Source organism: Ambystoma mexicanum, chromosome 9 (assembly GCF_040938575.1).
Source record: "Ambystoma mexicanum isolate Mex_15411 chromosome 9, UKY_AmexF1_1, whole genome shotgun sequence".
NCBI lineage: Eukaryota > Metazoa > Chordata > Amphibia > Caudata > Ambystomatidae > Ambystoma > Ambystoma mexicanum.
Window position 1 is genome coordinate 673555549 of NC_090931.1, and position 20333 is coordinate 673575881.

General features: G+C 46.9%; 1 protein-coding gene across 1 annotated transcript in view; it reads right to left on the reverse strand.

The window, feature by feature from the left end:
- WDR12 (WD repeat domain 12) overlaps positions 1-20333 on the reverse strand; it is a 484520-nt gene that overhangs the window by 292541 nt on the left and 171646 nt on the right. The window contains exon 4 of the mRNA XM_069615517.1: positions 16998-17104. Coding sequence (XP_069471618.1) covers positions 16998-17104 — 107 coding nt within the window. The remainder of the gene's footprint in view (positions 1-16997; positions 17105-20333) is intronic.

Below are 20333 nucleotides of genomic sequence, written 5' to 3' on the forward strand. Positions count from 1 at the left end.
ATTGACAGACGCAACATGGGGGAGAGCACTGTGCCATCGCAAAAAGTATCCAGAAATGCAAAGCTCCAGCTGATTCAGTTGTTCATAACACAGGGCATATCTAACCCTGAAGAGGATAGCTAACTTCAGTAACGCAACTGATCATGCCTGCCCAAAATGAGGATTGATCAATGTGGACCTGGTACCCATGTTCTGGGCTTATAGTACGATCTGACATTTCTGGCAGGAGGTAGCACAAGCCTTAGCCAAAGCAGAAATAACGCTAGACGTCGGATCCCCCATAGCCTGCACGCTAGGTATTTTTGTGCGCCCAAAGAGAGTAAGACATTTTGGCAAGCTGAAAGAACAGGCATATATTCTGGCAAGACGTATGATATCAATGGGATGGAAAGCACATAAAGGCCCAGAGGTACACCAGTGGTGGAGAGACCTCCAAAAACGGACGCAGGCTGAAACCTCAGTGTGGCAAGAGGCGGCCCGCCGTAACCAAAAAGAACAAAATGCAGATTTAGAGTCATGGAAACATATGGTGCAGGAATTGATGGCAGTGGCCCACACAGAAGCACAAATAGGTTAAAGGACCCAGTTACAGGCGGCAGAGTAGATACAATATATTAGAGCAGGATAGTCCAATCTACAGTGATGTAGCAATGCAGGCGTATAGGCTTGGGAAGGGATAAGGGGGCGTTGGGTGGAGGGAGTAGACGCAGATGTGATCGATTGGATATTGTAATGTTAAATTATATAAAAAGTTTGTAGCGGTTATGTTGGTTATAAAATAAAAATAATAACTTTTTTTTAAAAAATGTAATTCCTGGAATAAGGACCTCCATGTTGGATCAAGGTCCCAAGTGTGTATCCATGTTGGATCAAGGTCCCAAGTGTGGTGTTTGCTTCAGTCTGAATAACGAGCCTGGCGCCAAAGGCGCCCGGACTGACTCAATGTCCTGTGCTGATGGGTCTTTAAGGCCATTGGAGTCTTTCGGGGGTGTGGGGTGTTGCCTTACTGCTGTCAGGGGGCTGTTGCCTCCGAGATGGTCATGGGTAGGGATCGTGACAGCCTTATTTTTAATACTCCTTAATAAAACCACATGTTTGAATCACACTCTACTGGGCATCACTTGTGTCATTGCTCGACTTCCCTACCCCATATAAATCTCTACCATTAAAATTGGGATTGGAACTTAACAAAAATGCTAAGGTTTTTGAATGTTTGGGTGAGATTTTCTTCGAAGGGTGGCTGGTCTGCTCCCCCTGTCAAATGTGAGCTATTGGAAGTAGGCACAAATCTCTTTTTCTAAGAGGTGATGAAGGAGGGCAGTCCCGGCAACCATCGAAGTAGATTGTGCCCAGGCTAAAACTGCCATTCCACAAAGGCCCCAACTATGGGGTCATGCCAACATTTATAAAATGTTAAGGTACGGAAACAGGTTTTTAGAGACTCTCCTGGTATTAGCAGCCAGAAAACCCACCATTACTTTATGACTTAAAGTCAGATGCCCTGGTATATATTATGAAGCATGCCCAAGACCTGCGCTATATTGGCTCAAGTCCTAGTATTCGCCCCCATCTGGAGATACATCGTCACGCTTGTGAAGATGTAAATTCCCAGTGGGCCTTGACAAAAGGCCCTAGCTCCAACACATTAGTGACACTACGTTCTTTGAAGATGGAATACTTCTGGTCAAACTCTATGTCCATAGATCCAACCTGCAGTCAATGCTGTAAAAGGAACCTTTAAAGACTGACCAGTCAATAACATTCTTGGCAAAATGTGGTGTAAGCCCGGAAAGGATTTCTATCTGGCAAATTACAGATGGCTCTGAGAAATACTGTACACAGTGAAGCATTTTACAAGAAATGTCTGTCAAATTCGGACTTGACAATCTGCTTTTGGCAGCTGTCACCTGTTCATTTTCCAATAACTATGAAAAATGCCCCAATTATGCCCTGTGCAATTTGTCCAGAAACACTATTTTCTTTTATTTTGTTCACTCTACCCTGTGTCCCAAGAAACAATTGTCAATACCATGTTTTAACAGTCATCTTTGTAAACATGACAAGATTTTTTGTAGGCACAAAAATCTCTCTAGTGCAGTTTTCACTGTAGAAAATTTTATTAGAAGACAGGAGATGCAGATTATGGTTCGTTGAGCCAGTGACATGAAAACAAACCTAAGTTAAGACAGTTTCATAGCCCATGCGGCCTGTAGCCAGTGAAACAATGGCAAATGTAAATGATAGCTGTTAAATGTTCATCAAATATAAAAGGTAGTCAAACATACAGCACACGTTTTAGACAGAAAGCTAATTAGTACAGACAAATGTTGGGAGGGAATGCAACGGTAAAAAGGACTGGTTCCATAAATGGTTGGACTGTCCCAAACTGGCTAGCTACTGGGGATCCATCAACAAACATATTCAGCAAATGTTTGGAGAGCAGCCACAGGCTCATATAAAGGATATCCTGCTAGGAATTGCAACCCCTGAGGAAAGGACACGGTCTAAACACAAACGAAAAGCACAGACTATCTTACGGGTTGTGGCCTTGGTTGTTATAGTCCAAAACCGGAAAGATAAAGATTCTCCACATGTTCATGACTGGTTTGTGAAGGTATGGAATTTTTTTTGCCTTGGAGTGGCTGACTTATACCATTGAGGGGGCGCAAGCGGCTTTCTCAAAGCAATGGGCGATGGTACTGCAGTTTCTACAGGAGGACTACAATCTTGCGCTTTGTCCAAACAAACTACGCATTCTAGACATTGCTTGGACTTTGATTTAGTTTTCTTTTGATACCCCTTGATTGCGGAAAGTGGGGGTGGGATGCAGAGGGGTGTGCTAGGACTAAGTTGGGTGGTAGAGGCGGGCATAATGTTTTCTGTTTACATAATTTGAAATGCCAATAAAACAAAAACCAAGTAAGTATTTAACTTTAGAGTTAGTTAGGGTCCAGGAACATCACAGAAGACACCCTAGGAGGATTCCAGCAGTGGGCCTGGAGGAACTGTACGAGAGGACTCCCAATAACAGAAAACACCCCAAAAGCTTTACAGAAATCATATAGGCATAGGGTATGTAAATACCCCATCCAGCACAGTACCTCAGCACAGAAGAAGAGATTGCAGCAGGAAGACTTCAGGATCTGCAGCTAAAAACCTGATAGATGAATTCCTTGTCATGAAGGCTGGAGACAGGACATTGGAAGGGATTTGGCAGCAGGGATCAACGAGGAAAGCTCCAAGCAAGAGTTTCTTCGCGGCTGGATGCGGCTCTGTGGTTTTGGCACCCTTTTCTAGAGCCAGGATAAGACTGAATATCGCTGGTCAGATTCTCGTCACTTGCAAGGTCCAGCACAATGCTGAGGCGATTTGGAAATTAATTTAGGTTAAAACCTAAGATGAGTTCTAAGTACTACCTTGTCCTTGTGGATAATAAAGACAGGGTCTTGTACTTACCATGCTTGTAGCTCACTGACCCGTTTTAAGGAGGGGATGGCTACTAAGAAAGACGTTTTGTAGGTTAGGTGTTTGAGGCTGGATTTGTGCATAGGCTGGACCCATGAGCTTTGAGAGTACCACATTAAGATCCCAACCAGGTAGAGGGTTAGAAATAGGAGGCGATAGCCCTCTGTACTCCCTCCATGAAAGCCTAGATAACAGAAACATTCCACCAAGACACCTTTGACTTTGATGGAGTTAAATACTAGGCCAGAGTCTAGTAAGTAAAGCATGTAGTGAAGAATGTTTGCTAGAGAACATTCAATTGGATTTAAGGCCTGTGATTTGCACCATATCACAAATCCTTTCCACTTGTGGAAGTAGCAGTGCCTGGTGTGGGGTTTGCGTACCTTCTTTAGGATATACATACACCTTAGAGGTAGTTGTAAGTGTACAAATTCTAGGACTTCAGGTGCCAGGCTGCCAAGTTCATAGACTGAGGATGGAGTGTAGTCCCCCCCCCGTGCTGGGACAGCATGTTGTAGGGGCACAGGAGTTTGATCAGTTTGCACATCGCCAGTTTGAGCCAATGGGGAAACCATGGTTGTCTTGCCCAGATCGGGGCTATCAGGATAACCGTGGCTTGTTCCTGGTGCATCTTGTGTACTATCCTGCTGAGGAGTGGTGTTGGGGGCGTGGGGGTTGAAGCGTAAGCAAGTTTCCCTGACCAGCTCATCCACAGGGCATTCCCCTTGGACTGAGGTTGGGGAAACCTGGATGCAAAGTCATGGCATTGCGCGCTTAGGTTTGTGGCGAACAAGTCTAAAGGAGGATACACCATACAAAGAAGATTTGTCTGCCAGAGCACTGAGTTCCCTTGGAACGTGTTGAGAAACTAGAACATGTTGCGCTGGAGTGCCCACTTTCTTGTGTTGAGAAACTAGAACATGTTCCGCTGGAGTGCCCATTTCCAACTTGTCTAGGATAGCCTGTACAGATTTGAAGAATGTGTGCCTCCCTGCTTGTTTATGTAAAACATGGCAGTGGTGCTGTCTGTGAGGACTTGTGTTGTCTGTCCTAATAGATGCAGTTGAAAATCTTGTAGGGCCACGAGTACTGCTAGTAGTTCTAGGAGGTTGATGAGGTTTTGGGCTGTGGTGTGAGTCCACTGTCCATGAGCTGTGTGGTGGAAGCAATGGGCTCCCAAGAGAGTGAAGCGTCTGTAGTAAATATCGCTTGAACTGGTGGATTGTGAAAAAAATGTCCTTGGCCTGTACCAGGGTTAGCAAAACAACTACTAGATCGCCCCACTGATCGCTTGCCTGAGACCATTGCTTCCTAACCACTTCTGCATTGGGCACATGCGCAGCCATGCATGTGGAACTAGATAAATACATGAAGCCATCATTCCGAGCAGGTGCACTGCCTTGCATACAGTTATTTGGCGACCGGCTAGCTAGTGAGGTATATGCAACAGCAGATTTTGAACTCTTTCGTTTGAGGGGAAGATTAGCCCCTCCCTTGTCCTTATGATGGCTCCCAGAAATGGCTTTGTTTGGCTGGGGACAAGACTATTTTTTCGCGTTGATGGAGAACCCCAATTGGACCAGAAGGTCGATAGTTCTTTGGGTGTTGTGCTTGCAAATTTGAGGGGATTCCCCTGTTATTAGGCAGTCATCCAGATAAGGGTACACTGGGATGAATTCTCTGCGTAAGTGCGCTGCCACTACTGCCAGAGCTTTGGTGAATACCCTTGAAGTGGAGGCTATGCCGAACGGGAGCACCTTGAACTGGTAGTAGTGTTCTTGAAGCGTATATGTTTTCTGTGCGCTGGGAACATTGAAATATGAAAGTATGCATCCTTCATATCCAATGTTGCCATGTAGGGGGATTCCTTCCTGCAGCATTGTCATGCGAAACTTTGTGGCTTGACATATGTGTTCGCTGGTTGCAAGTCTAGGACCGGGCGCAATGTTAGATTATTTGGGCACAAGGAAATACGTTGAGTAGATACCCTTGTTTACCTGGTTTCCTGGGACGATTTCTATGGCAGCGTTCTCCAGCAGAGCCTTGACCTCCTTTAGCAATATGCACTGTTCTTGCACCTTTTTCTTTTGGCGGATGGTTGGGTGGTCTTTGTATAAGCTCTATACAGTACCTGCTCGCTACAGTGGATAGTACCCACCTGTCTGATCCCCTACCATTGGTGGGTAAATAGTGAAATGCAACCAATGCTGGAGTGTCATGGGAGGGGACCTGGAGAGGCTCATCATCGTTTTGGTTGTGTGGAGCCTCTGGCCGAGGAGGTCCTACCTCTGCTTCAAGACCTTTTGTAGCCCCTTTGAAAGTTCTGAGGAGGATTGTCCCTGTGAGGAACCCCAAAATGACGATTGGCCACTTTGATTTGGAGGAGAGTTGTGAGTTTGTCCCACGAAACCGCCTACAAAGGGCTTGTTTGATAGTTGGCCAAGGGATTTTAGGTTATCGCACTCCTCCTTTGGACTTTTAAGGGCATCCTCGACCGCTTTACCAAACAGGGCATTATGCTTCATAGGCATCTTTAGCAAGGTGGCTTGTGTTTCAAGCTTGAAGCCCAATTGTCTTAACCAGACGTGGCTGTTAAAGTGCCTTCTGCTATTTTCCCACCTGCATTATCGGCAGCATCCAGGTCGTTCTTTAGTATGCAGTTCGCCACTTGCTTACCTTCAGATGCCATATTTAGGAGCTGTGAATTAAACGGCTCTGGGACGGTTTCAATTTGCTGTAGTACTTGGCCCCACTTATGGCCATTGTAGCTAGCCAAAAGGGTGGTATTATTGGTAGGCAGCCGAGGAAGCCACTTTTGTGCTCAGATGGTACATTTTTTTGCTCCCCTTATCAGGGGGGGCCTCCGCAGAGGCTAGCGGTGTGCCCGCCCTCTTCATGTAACGCTCACCTGGTATCCACGGGGACGTCACTCAGCCTGTTCTGACCTCTTACGACCTCGAACCCTTCTCTGGAGTCTACTCAACTGGAGACTGGGCCTGAAACACAGGATTGGTAGAGTTTAACTCCCAGTTGTCTCTGTGTGCTTGAACCCCTTCTTCCCCGGGGTCCAACCCTTCCCTTTGATCCACAGCTCACCTCGTTTTCTTGGAAAGTGTGCTCTCCGTCCTGCTTTCAGCACAGGGGCGCGTTTATTGATGCAGGCTCGTTGCTGCCTAGTTACTTCACTGGCAAGAGTCCGACAGGTAAGTATAATGAGTCTTTTGAACAGTTCTCCAACTTCTATCCTTTCCTTCCTTAGATGATGGGTGTCTGGGGATGGCGACGTGCTGATGAGATGAGCAGCGCTGAAGGTGAGTGAGAGCGCGATGCGACCCTTTCGTATTTGTATTGAACTGAGTTCTTTTTCTGTGTCTTTTAGGTGCCGCAACGTTTTCAGCGTGGATGCCGGTTATGAAGAAGAAATGCGGTGAGTAAGCACGGTATGCGGCGCCTATAGATGTTTCCACGCTAACCTAGAGTGTCTTTTCCCTCTTGCAGATGGATGAGAAGTTCCGGAGACAGAGTTCCCCCAGAGCGGCTGGGATTCAGGTAAGCGTTTGAAGCTCGTACAGTCTTTAGAAATAAGCGAAGATTTGCTGAATGCTTACTAATGCCTTTTTTCTGTGCTTTTCCCTTTTCCTTAGGAAGCGGCATGCCGGGATGGGAATGAGACAGCCGAAGATGCCCGCAGAACAGAAGGAGCGATGAATGATGGGCAGAAGCACCACAAGGTAAGGCTGTTCCTAACAGTGTTCTTGTTCTTGCAGGAGCTGAGCGCAGAAGAAAGATGCAGGCCTACTGGAGACCGATCCGAACACGGAAAATGTCACGCTGCAGGTGCAGAAAACACAAAGCATGTTTCGAAGGGATTGTGTCCTCCGACGTATTCCTTATCTTAGATATCTCTTTTCAGCTTTGCTGGCCTCGGAAATTTTTTCTCTCTAGAGGGCGCTGCGCGTCGACGTCCGCCGAGTCGATGTCCCTCGACAGCGACGTTATCCTGCCTATAAAGGCCGCGCGCAGCGTTCGTTGCTCAGTTCCGTTTTTCCGCGCTTACTCAGTGCCTCGGAATATCGTTGCTCAGTTTCGTAGAGAATTATTCCATTTTCCTCGAGATATTCGATCCATACTCGATGGCTTCCTCGTCTGAACCAACGACCCCTCGGTCCGGCTTTAAAAAATGCCGAGACTGTGGAAAAAAGATGTCGCTGACGGACCCTCACAGGGTCTGTCTGTGGTGTTTGGGAGCTGAACACCACTGTTCGGAGTGCGAGGACTGTATGTACATGACAGCTAAGGCCCTGAAGGCGCGTAGGGGGAAGCTGGAAAAAGGTAAGACTTCTAAAGCTTCTTCTTCCTCGACGAAGTCGAGACATTCGTCTCCTCGTCACCATTCGCGCTCCATGTCTCGAAGCGGGTCCCATCACTCCTCGAGATCGAAGCACTCGAAAAGGAGACGCCGAACATCCCCTTCTTCGTCCTCTTCTTCCTCTGTTTCACCCAAGAGAATCCCTTGCCCCACGAAACATAGTTCCCGGGCTGAATGGGAGGAATTCCGAAAAAATATGATGAGCGTCTTTGAGAAAGCGGCCTCGACCCCCTCGAAGACTGCCGAGAGCGATGCTCTGGTCAAAAGACCCGAAGTCCAAAACGCCGCGAGTCGCAGCACCCGGCAAAGGAAGCTTCTCGAGCGCGTCACGAACCCTCGAGTAAAGCAAAGACCTCGAATCCTTCGACGAGGGTTCCGTCGACGCCGAGGTCGGTGTCTTCGACGCCGTTGTCGAAGGGACCTTCGACACACGGGTCTGTCGACTCGACGCCATCCTCAACACCGGCATCAACGCCAAGGAAAGTCACGGTTGCGGCGCACCCAGTGGCTATTCCCAGGTCTTCGATGACGATGTTGTCGAGATTGTCGACATCCTCAAGCAGAATTCCGATTCCGTCGAGGACCTCGAGGCCTCCACCTTTGTTTTCGACGGCACGTTCAAAGCCTTCGACGTCGGCATCGACGTTTTCGAGGCCGATTACAACAAGTTTGGCACCCTCTGCCTTGGAGATGGGTTTCACACCCTTTGTGAGTTCAGACCAATTGAGAACAATGTCCTCAATTATGGAAGAGGGAGAACTGTCTGACCAAGAAGAGACATTTGAGTTGCAGGGATCTGCAACCCCAGAAAAGAAGGAGTTATCCTCAGAGGAACGCAGATTAAAGGAACTCCATGATTCCTTACATGAGGCAAGTGGTTTAGACACTTCCCCAGAGGTGGAGTTCGCTAGGCCAGACCCGGCAGAGCATGCTGAAACCCCTTATAGAGCCTTAATGGCCAGAATCACAGAATTTATGGGGTGGTCAACACCTTCACAGGCTTTCCAACAGGATAACCTCACAGATATTCTTGATAAAGGTCCACAGAAGGATCCTGAAGTACCTTTTCATAAAGCTCTTCAAAGGAAAATCATGACGAACTGTGAAACCCCAGATGTCGTCCCGGCAGTAAATAAAAAACTGTCTACTAAATACAGGGTATCTTCTGCAGACCCGGAGTTTTTGTCCAAACACCCATCCCCAGAAAGTCTGGTGGTACAGGCAGCATCTTCTACTGACATCAAGACTGCTTACCCTACCGTCCCACAGGACAGGGACGATAAAAAATACGATGCTATGGCTAAGAAAGTCTTTTCGGCATGTAGCATGGTGTCAAAATCTATTAATGCTACTTGCACCCTTGCTAGATTCAACCATACACTTTGGGAGTGTGCTTCTACAGCGGCTGACTGCATCCCAGAGGGAGAAGAAAGGGAGGCGTTCCTAAATATCATAAAGGACGGTAAAGATGCTATGTGCGAATCCCTCCAGACGGGCATTGATTCGGCTGACAGTATCAGCAGAGCAATGGCGGCAAGTACACCAACCAGGAGATTTGCTTGGTTGAGAAAGTCTGGTTTTGCCCCAGATGTGCAAGCCAGGCTCTTGAACATGTCATTTGATGGCTCTTCTTTGTTTGGGAAAAAGGCGGATGACAGTTTAGAAAAATTGCAAACATCAAAGGCAGCAGCAAAATCCCTAGGCGCTGCAATCCGTCAGACACCTTTTCGTCCCACAGGAACCTCTGCGAGGGGCAAGTCCTTTCATTTCTACTCCGCATTCGGAAGAGGTAGAGGACGACCGGCTTAAAGGGCACAAAGAAGAACTACCTGAGGTGGACGGGGTAGATATTCAAAAGCCGCAGCAACAGCAGGTGCCTCTTTACCATCGGCATCTGCATCAGCCGCCTCAAAACCACTCTCAGGACTTCCCTCACAAGACACCTGTAGGAGGCAGGTTAACTCAACATCTGGCGGAATGGCAGGCTATCACGTCAGATGCTTGGGCATTGGAAACAGTTGCACAAGGTTACTGCCTGCCTCTCCTACGCATACCTCAGTCATCCACCGGGGATCAGCTCTCAAAAACCTCCAGATCCGCTCCTCTTGCAGGAAATTTTAGACCTGCTAGAGAAAGGTGCCATAGAACCGGTACCTGTAGCGGAGAGGAACAAGGGCTGGTACTCCCCTTACTTTCTCATACCAAAGAAAGACGGAGGACTGAGACCCATCTTGGACTTGCGAGAATTGAACAAATTCCTCAGGAAAGACAAACTCAAGATGGTAACTCTTTCTCAGATCCTTCAGGCCCTTGAGTTCCAGGACTGGTTGGTATCTCTGGACCTTCAGGACGCTTATTTCCATGTGCCAATCCATCTCAAACACAGGAAATACCCGAGGTTCGCAATTGGCAACTCTCATTATCAATTTCGAGTGCTGCCATTTGGGCTGACCTCGCCCCGAGGGTCTTCACCAAGTTAATGTCGGTAGTGGCTGCAAGTCTAAGGAGGGAAGGGATTCACGTCTACCCCTACCTGGACGATTGGTTGATCAGAGCTGTATCTTCGGAACAAGCTCAGATCCAGCTAGATCATGTTTGCCACTCCCTTCACAGACTGGGCTTCTCCCTCAATTTAAAGAAGTCACAAATGATACCATCGCAGAGACTCCAGTTCATAGGAGCGATCCTGGACACTTCCCTGGGAAAAGCCTCGCCACCAGAGGTGAGGGCTCAAGATATTCTACAGATGGTCACCAATTTTCAAAACGCCCAACGTCTCCCAGCCTTCGACTTTTTGAGGTTGCTAGGCCTCATGGCATCCTGCATTTTCCTAGTGCCAGAGGCTCGCCTGAGAATGAGATCTCTCCAGTGGGCACTGAGAACTCAGTGGTCACAATTCTCAGGGAGAATGACAGATCTTCAGGTTCCCGACAGGGTGGCTCGAGACCTTCAGTGGTGGGCCTGTCAGGAGAACATTCTGAAAGGAGAGCAGTTTTGGCAACCCTGGCCGGAGATAACAGTAGTCACGGATGCCTCACTCACGGGGTGGGGAGCCCACGCCAACGACTTGACCATCAGCGGTCGTTGGTCTCCATCGGAGTCCAGACTACATATCAACCTGTTAGAGCTGAGGGCCATCAGACTTGCGCTGAAGGCTTTTCTGCCATCTGTACAAGGAAAGAATGTCCTGATAATGACGGACAACACAGTGGCCATGCATTACCTCAACAAAAGAGGAGGCGTAGGATCACTACCTCTGTGCAGAGAGGCGATGGAGCTCTGGTTCTGGGCAATCCAAGAAGGAATCTCTCTATCGGCAGTTCACCTAGCCGGAGAGAAGAACTTGACAGCGGACGCTCTGAGCAGGCAGAGCACAGTCTCCCACGAGTGGGAACTAGCTCAGGAAGTCCTTCAAGAGATCTTCGCCCTTTGGGCAACCCCTCAGGTGGATCTGTTCGCCACCAGTGTCAACAGGAAGTGCGATCTGTTCTGTTCAAGGGAATTTCCCCTGAGAGGAGCTCTGGGAGACGCGTTCATAGTGGACTGGGAGTTTCCACTCCTGTATGCGTTTCCACCGGTCCTTGTCATTCCTCAAATGATCAGGAGGTTGAGAAGATTCCGGAAAACCATGATCCTAATTGCCCCGGATTGGGCCAGGAAAACGTGGTACCCGGACCTTCTAGACTTGTCCATCTGCCCTCCAATTCGACTTCCACTCAAGGAGAATCTGCTCTCACAGAAGGGAGGTCAGGTTCTCCATCCAGACATCAAAACCCTCAACCTTCACGCTTGGCTTCTGAAAGGCTGAGGTACAAGGATTGGGACCTCCCAGATGACGTTATGGAGGTGTTGCTTTCGGCAAGAAGGCCAGCAACAAAATCTTTATACCGCTGCCATTGGAACAGATTTTGCAGCTGGTGTAGGGAAAAGAATATCGATCCCTTTTCATGTGGTACACCAATGGTTTTGTCCTTCCTACTTTATTTAGCTAATTCAGGCCTTCAAGTTGGCACCATCAAGGGCTATCTCGCAGCGCTATCCATCTTTAAGCGCACTGCGGAAGAACCATCCTATTTCAAGTTACCCTTGGTAATACAGTTTCTAAAGGGGTTAACTAACGTTTATCCCCCAAGACCATTCCAGGTTCCCCTATGGGATTTAAAGTTAGTCCTAACTTTCCTGATGGGCACACCTTTCGAACCACTCCACTCTTGTTCGTTAAGATTTCTTACCCTGAAGACTGTTTTATTAGTAGCACTTACATCTGCTAGAAGGATGAGCGAGTTACAAGCTCTTTCTTGTAAACCCCCTCATACAATCTTCCACAAAGACAAAGTTGTTCTGCAAGTGAAGCCTAATTTCCTCCCAAAGGTGGTTTCTGAATTTCATATCACACAGAAGATTACCCTTCCATCTTTCTATCCTCCTCCCCATCCGGGGAAAGAGGAAGAGAGGTTACACAGGCTGGACCCAAGAAGGGCTTTAAGTTTTTACATTAGTAGACTGGCTAGGATAAGACAAGCAGACCAGCTGTTTGTAGGCTACGCAGGTCACAAGCTGGGGCTACCGATAACTAAGCAGACCATTTCCAGATGGATCATTTTAGCCATTTTGGAATGTTATAAACTGGCAGGAAAAGAGCCCCCTCAAAATCTTAGGGCTCATTCGACTAGAGGTATCGCAGCTTCATCGGCCCTCAAAAGAGAAGTGCCGGTTAGAGACATATGTGCGGCTGCCACATGGTCGTCCGTCCATACCTTTAGACGGTTTTACAACTTGGATTCCTCCTCCAGTCAGGAAACTAGGTTTGGAAGGGCAGTATTGCACTCTATTCATCAATAAGAGGAAGCATGAAGTCAGTACTCCCACCTCCAATAACAGAATACTGCTATGGGAGCCTATCTAAGATAAGGAATACATCGGAGGACACAATCCCTTCGAAGAACAAGTTACTTCTTACCTTGTAACGTTCTTTCGATGGGATGTTCCTCCGACGTATTCCTTATCGACCCTCCCATCCCATCCATCCCCGCAGTACTACTTACCTTGTTGTTGCAGCTTACGCTCCTTCAGGGTGATAGTTTAGTCCAGAAAGAATTATTGTGGACTACAAAACGGAACTGAGCAACGGATGCTGCGCGCGGCCTTTATAGGCAGGATGACGTCGATATGGCGGCTGTCGAGGGACATCGACTCGGCGGACGTCGACGCGCAGCGCCCTCTAGAGAGAAAAAATTTCCGAGGCCAGCAAAGCTGGAAAGAGATATCTAAGATAAGGAATACATCGGAGGAACATCCCATCGAAAGAACGTTACAAGGTAAGAAGTAACTTGTTCTTCTCAGCCTGGGGGTGGCTTAAATAGTCTCTGGGTATCCCAGGTGTCTCTGGGCTGAACCACACCCAAAAGACTAGACTGCACATGCAGTTCTGGGAACCAAAATATGTAGGGGCATCCATCTTGTCAAGTCCAATCCCCAATGTTATCCTATGGGAGTGAGTTAGTCTGGTGCCACAAGCGCCAAGTCTGATCCAAGTGGGTCTTTGGAGGGATGGAGAGGCCCTTGAGGGCCATGTAGGTGATCGTGGCCTGGCTCCAGCCTGACATCTTGAAGGACTGCGGACATGAGGGGCAGGAATCATGACACTTCATAGTGGTAACAACAAGGGAGTCAGGTTTTAACAGACCCATGATGTAGAAGGGTCAGAAGGGGCCGGTCTGAAATTATTTTTTCAGGGTTTAACTGCCCTCGTAAGGTTAGGAGTGAGTAAGGAAGGCTGAGTACATCTCTGAATGGATTGCAGGAGGGGGATGGATTGTGTTGCAGACTTTTTGCCTCCAAGAATGTCTTCCACAAAGTCCTTATCCACCTAGGCCTCCTGCGTGTCAATTTTAAAATGTTCTGCAGCCCTGACAAGGAGCTCATTTTACTGTAGCTGGTTGTCTACCGGGGAGTCGGCCACTGGCTGATCCTGATGGTCCGGTGATTGGATGACAGACGTCATAGTCTTAATATTGATCAGCATTATATTGGTCTACTTCATTCCCTTGGGACCCGGCATCTTGAGAACCCGAGATGTCTATAAAATATTGATCCTGGGAGGTGTCCTGTGTGGTGTTGGGCTCTAGACGTGGTCTTTTAGCGGCTGGTCGATCCTTGGCTGCTTCCTCTTGAGAGGGCCCTTTAAGGCTAGTAAGTGTCTTAGGGTGGTAGTCAAAGAAGTCCACAAAGCATGACATTCTTTGCATTACCCTGTCAAAACTCTCCATTAAGCGGAACAAGGAAACACTGGGGGAACATAAATGAGTATTAGGGGTACTCTCTATTGGTGAGGACTGTTTGTGTTGCATGGCCCCTGAAAGAGTCCTTGGGAAGAGAACGGCTTTTGCTATGGGAAGTAGAGGCTTGGGGCAGGGGGAAATCGAAGATTTAGAAGATTGACACCTTGCACTTTAGGAGTGTGTCTGGAATGTGTTTTTTGAGGAGTTCTCTCATCTTTGAGGTAGTGGACGGGTCCGTCGAAACGGCTTTGGACCCATGTCCTTCAGCACCCGAAAGGGGGTATGTTTTAGACGTCTGTTTCGGGGCCCGTCATGCAGTGAACGCTCACGAAATGGCTTAGAGGACAGGGATAATTTGGATGACATTCCCTCCGACAGAGCTTGGGCTTTAATGGCCAACAACGCGGTCAACTGTCAGTCGTGGGATGTGTGTTTGGTGTGGCATGGAGTGGCAGTGCTTGAGCCGCCAGCCTGCTTAATGGAGTCGTGGGCTCGCATGTGGGAATATCTTGAGTCCCGATCGCCCTCAGTGTCACTTAGGACACGACGCTGCCATTGCTGGAAGCTCCCTCCACGTCAATGGCGGCTTCGGCCTGCATGGCGTGGTGGGCCCAGCGTTTTGTTTTACGTTTCTTTAGGCTGAAACAACTTTCAGGATTTGCAGTGTTCTTTTCGGGGTGGTCTCTAGTAAGACAGTGATTCTAAACCTTGTGTGCTTCTTTCCAGGGACATTTCCTGTTCCAGGAAGGACAGAACGTAAACAGTGTATTTTCCATGATACAGCGTGATGGCTGCACGGCAATGGAAAGCAAAGGAGGGGGAAAGATTAGGCCTTCTTTAAAATAGAAGAAAGTTATGACCTCCCCCCACTGTCCCTACTGTGAAGGGCCGAGGCCCTGTGAGGTCTATGTAGGCCACAGTCAAAGTCCGCCGAGACGATAATGTAGTCATCGATGATGATTCAAGTCTTCGAAAGCCGTTGAAGATCTTGCGGTGGCGATTGAAAGGAAAGAGAGAAAGTCTACCATTAAACTTAGATAATAAAAGGCGTTAGCCAGAAAGCAACTCCGCAATTTACGTCCGTCTAGGAATGCTGAAAAATCAATCTAAGGGTTCTTGATGCGTGAAGTAGCATGGGTACAGTGGACGTCACATTAGGGATAGTATTACCGACACGCCCAGTTGATGTTTTGAAACCCAATAATGGAATACTCTGCGACTACAACTAGATGTCTGGCTATGCATAGCATGTGATCCAAGCAGATCCACAAACCTCAGAAATATATATATATATATATATATATATATATATATATATATATATATATATATATATATATATATATATATATGTTACAGGTGCAAGCTAAAAGTCTAGTTTTTGGCTTAAAATTTGTTGCACCAGAACTGGATGCAGGAAAAATGTCAAGGTTTAGGTTAGTACTCCCAAAGACGCTTAAGAGTTTCATGTGAACAATATGTTCACTAGGAATAAACAGGAAAATGTTAGAAGGCAATCCGTTGGCATGGGGAAAAGACAAGCAAGTCACAGTGTTAACCCACTGGTGCGAATATTATGGCAAACAACCCCAGGGAATGACAGAACACCTGTAGAAAGCACTCCAAACATGGGTTTGAGAACCAGCAGCCACAGAAAAGATGCAGCCCAGCAGAATAAGCCCCATGGAAACAAAGAGAAATGAAGCTAAACACACCAAAAGTTTAACCACAGGGATCTTTGGGGGTATGTTTCAAGGACAACCCACCAACAAGCAGGAAGACTTGGAAGGCCCAGGAAGGACAGCCAGTAGCCAAAAATTGCAACTGGAGATTAGCATCAGACCCAGAGTTCAGCCAGAATGAACGCGTCTGGTCCTTAAAAATGCAGCAATGGCAGTATTCATCCAGCAGGTAAGTAACCTCTCTTCCAAGAAAAGTAGTCAGAACTCTGTGTAGTTACACTGTCTCCCCTAGTTGTACACACACACACAGCCAACAATCACAATAGGGGTCTAAAAACAAAGGGTTAGACGGCCAGTCAAACTGTTTGCCCTCTAAATCCTCCACTCATCCCAGTTCACCTTCCCAGGATGTGATATGGCCTGGTCGAGGCCAGTACCTGGTATACATAAGTTCAAACAACAATATATGGTGCATAGCTAGGCTCACAAAGAGGCCATGTATGCACAACAGCAATTTTAGGCTTGCCGTGTGGGTCCCTTAAAGTAAGCCCCTAATACAAAATGGCTCAGAATACATTGGCACACAATGGCTACCAGAAAGGTACATTGGACTATCAATGCAGTAAATCTGTTTGCATTCCTGGTGAAGTCAAAACAAAACTACAGCTGCCACCAAAGAATCCCGCTAGGACTGGAGGCCTTCTGGACGACCCATGAGCATATAGTTTCAGCGAGCCAAATGGGCCACGTCTACTCAATCTCCCTGACCAACAAAAAAAGTCCAATGATATAAAAAGAAAAGGAAAGAGCAAAAAGTTAAGGGGGCTGGGGGGGGCCTAAAAAGGACCTACAGAATTCCCCAAAATGATATTCTTGTCTTTACAGTATACAAAACACCTAAAGATGCCCTGATGTTTTTGGTACTCAACAAAACTGCAGTCCACAATGGGACAAGACACCGCGGAAGTGAAAACAAAATGCAATGAACTTTGATAAAGGCAGCACGAACACCAAACACCAACTGCTTCATTTCAGGTGGGACACACATGCAGACTCTTAAGAGCTGGAAGTGTTCACTTTTTCGGCTCTAAATGGGTGCAATGCACTGTAGGTGCACATCCATACAGGGAACAGATGAAGAAACAAGAGCAGCATGAACAAAGAAGTACACTAGAAATAAGAATAGAAAATATGCCTTACCATTCCTCAGTGGCTTCCACAGAGCTGATCCAGTCATCGTGGAACATGCACTCCTCAGGCTGTGGTGCTGTGTACTTCTCCACATACTCAATCTCCACCACCTCTTCCTGCAGATGTAAGAAAGGAAGTTGTTTTCTTTTGAGGAGTGTAAAGCTACATTTGCAGTAGAAGAAGGGGAAAGGTTGAGATACAGCCAACTCTGCCATTGGATCACAAATAGAGACGTCAGGTGCAGGTGGACAAGGGAAGCTAGTGGGATTGAACTCACACTGGTAGATGGTCTCACCACAAAGCACACCGCTAGCTGCTACTGAGAACCATCAGAGCACTCGGATAAACTGCCTTACATGTTGAAATGGGAGGCCGAACTGGTCACCCTTAACCAGCCCGAAGCCTGGTTGCATATATGGGAGAGAACCCATAAGGAATCTCGGTGTACATGGATAAAAGAAGGTGGATATAAAATCTTATGCAGTTGGTATATGTCACCGAGTAGGCTGCAAGAAATCAACCCCCAGGTCTCAGATAATTGTTGGAGTGGGTGTGGGGAGAGGAACGTTGGGACATCTATGGAGGTTGCATCCTCACTCTCAAATCTATTAATAGGAGATCCTCTTGCATATAAGTCATTTTATGGGGGTTGCTCTCCCATTGGACCCAAGGTTGATTGTTATGGGAGACTATGATGATGACGCAGGATATCCACTGAGAGGCCAGTGTGAGAAACCGGAGGGTATTCTCCCAATAAGACCTCCAGAATCCCTTATTAGGTGGCCAGGGAAACTCAGATGCCAACCCTAGGGGTGGACGAACGAGGGAGGATCATCTGGGTAGGGGACTCCGGGGTCATTGGAGGGGATACCCCAGGTGATACGCGGTATTATACAGGAGAAAGGGACTAGGAAGACTAGGTCTATGAAGCCTTTATAGGTTGTACCAAAATCAACCTACCTTCAATCCAATACACTTCTTCTTCAGAAAGCCAACAACCCCTCCCTATATATAACCAATCCCCTAAGATCCCAATTTCATTTGCTCCCAGAAACTACCTATCCCCGAATCCTTGCTTTTCTAATTCCTACTTGAATAATTCCAACTGTTGTTCTCCAAGTCGCTCTGTTTATTGATTCCCACAATCCCTACAAGTTCAGATAAAACTACGCTTCACACAATCCCTTTTGTTCATTTCTCAATCTCAGCAATTCCCGTTTATCCCGCAAACCCTACCAATCCAGTCTTTCTGATCATCTTTTCTTTTCTTAAATTCTGACAAACCCTCCTGCTGATTTCATAAACCTTCCTTATCCCGTAGGACATTCCAAACCCTCACTTTCCAATAAAAGACTACAATTTCCGACACCCACACTTCTCCCCAATGTAGAAAACAATGGACTGGTAATAAAACTGTGTACCTGACATGTCCCAATACAAGGGTCAGGCAAAGTCAGGCAATTGATCAGAATCAAAACGCACCTGGCAATCCTTTCCCTTCCTCACAGGGATAAAAGGTGGAGCAAAAGAAATACGAGCAAGGCGAGCACGACAGACAGCACAACGAGACGGCTAAGCAGGCGTGGTAATTCAAGCGAAGGAGAAAGGCAGCAGGAATCTAAAGGGTGGCGAGGAAAGAAGGAACAAGTTACTATGCTGTAACCATTGTTCTCCAGCATGGATTCACATGCTTATGAATATTACCCGTCAGGCCAGGAATCCTCAGTAAAAAACAAACAAAATACATAGTTTCACTTTGACTTACAAACTGTATTTCTCCTCTAAACCAATCACTGAGCTCTGGGTCATACTGTCCTCAGCCAATGACTGCTATCTCCTTTAATCCCCTCCTCTGGCAGCCATCTTCAGATTTGGTAAGCACTTAAAGTAGCAGTATTTATTTTATTTTTATTTTTGTATTTATTGTATTTGTTGTACGCCCAAACCCATGGGTATCACGGCGTTGGTTATGAGGATACAGTGGCACTTAGCAGGCAAAAGAAGTGTAACATAAAACATAAAATAATCATCATCTTTTCCAAATACATAGATAGGGGTATCAGTCATAGTAAAACATAAGATTGTGGAACAACAGTGGTGCTCATGTACCCTAAAAAATGTTTTGCATTGGTAGCTGATATTAGAACTTGTTGAATAGCTAAGTTTTTATCAGTTTCTTGAAACGCGGGTGGGAGGGTTAATTACTTATGTTCAGTGGGAGCGAATTCCAGATTCTTGACGCTGCTACAGGAAAACTAGCTCCCCCTGCTCTGGAGTTCTTGAATCAGGGGGGTGAGTAGCTGAGTGCTAGCGCTGGATCTTAGTGACCTAGTAGGGATTTTGCGGGCAACACTGTGATTGAGATAGATGGGTGCCTCTTGGGCGATGCATTTATGCGCGATGGTGAGGGTTTTGTGGAGTATTCTTGCTTGAATAGGTAGCCAGTGCACTTCTATCTTGGTCTGTGAGATGTGGTATCATTCCAAGAGATGCTCTTAGGGCTTTGTTTTGCAATAGTAGTAATTTACTAGATTCTTCTTTGTGGTACCTTACAGGAGTACAATGCAATAGTCCACCTTTGAAAGTAGAAGGGCTCTTGCTAGAGTGATGCAATTCTGAGGAGTGAGAAATCGTCTACTAAGGGCAATACGTTTGGCCATGTAGGCAGTAGAGGATGCACGCAAGTTGATATGTTTGCTCATAGTGAGGTTTGAGTCCAAATAAAAGCCTAGTGTTTTGGCCTGCTTAAATATTTGAATAGCAGTACTGTCTATGACAATAGAGGTGTATTCAGGGTGCAACCTTTTTAATCGAGCTGGAGATCCTATTATGAGGATCTCTGTCTTTTTGCCATTGAGGCATAGACTGTTTGTGGCCTGTTGTGTGTGGTTGTGCTAATGCATAGGGGGGAGATGTGTTGTGTATGGCTTGCCTGGGCAAGAGGGAATTTTGTGCTGTCATGTGGAGTGTTGATGCCTGAATGTTAGAATTTATGGGTGAATGTTCTAGCCTAGTGAGTTGGTTAGCCCTCTGTCTGGGTGATAGGCAGCCAGTGTTATTGTCCTATAGTGTTATTGCCCTATATGTAACTTGCTGGTAACCTAAGTAAATACTTGTAAAGGAACTTAAGAAGATGTATTAAACCTCACAAGTGTTCCCAGGAAGGGTGAAGACTGCTTCATTTCATTGGTGACGAGCTGGTCTTTTAACTAGAAGAACCCAAAAGTGAAACTGAAGGAAAGCTGGTGAACCTGCTGCGGGGGTGAAGGAAGAAGGAAAAGGACAACACTGCCCCCAAAACAAGTAAGACCCATCACCCAGGGCGGAAAAAGGGGGAGGAAGAGA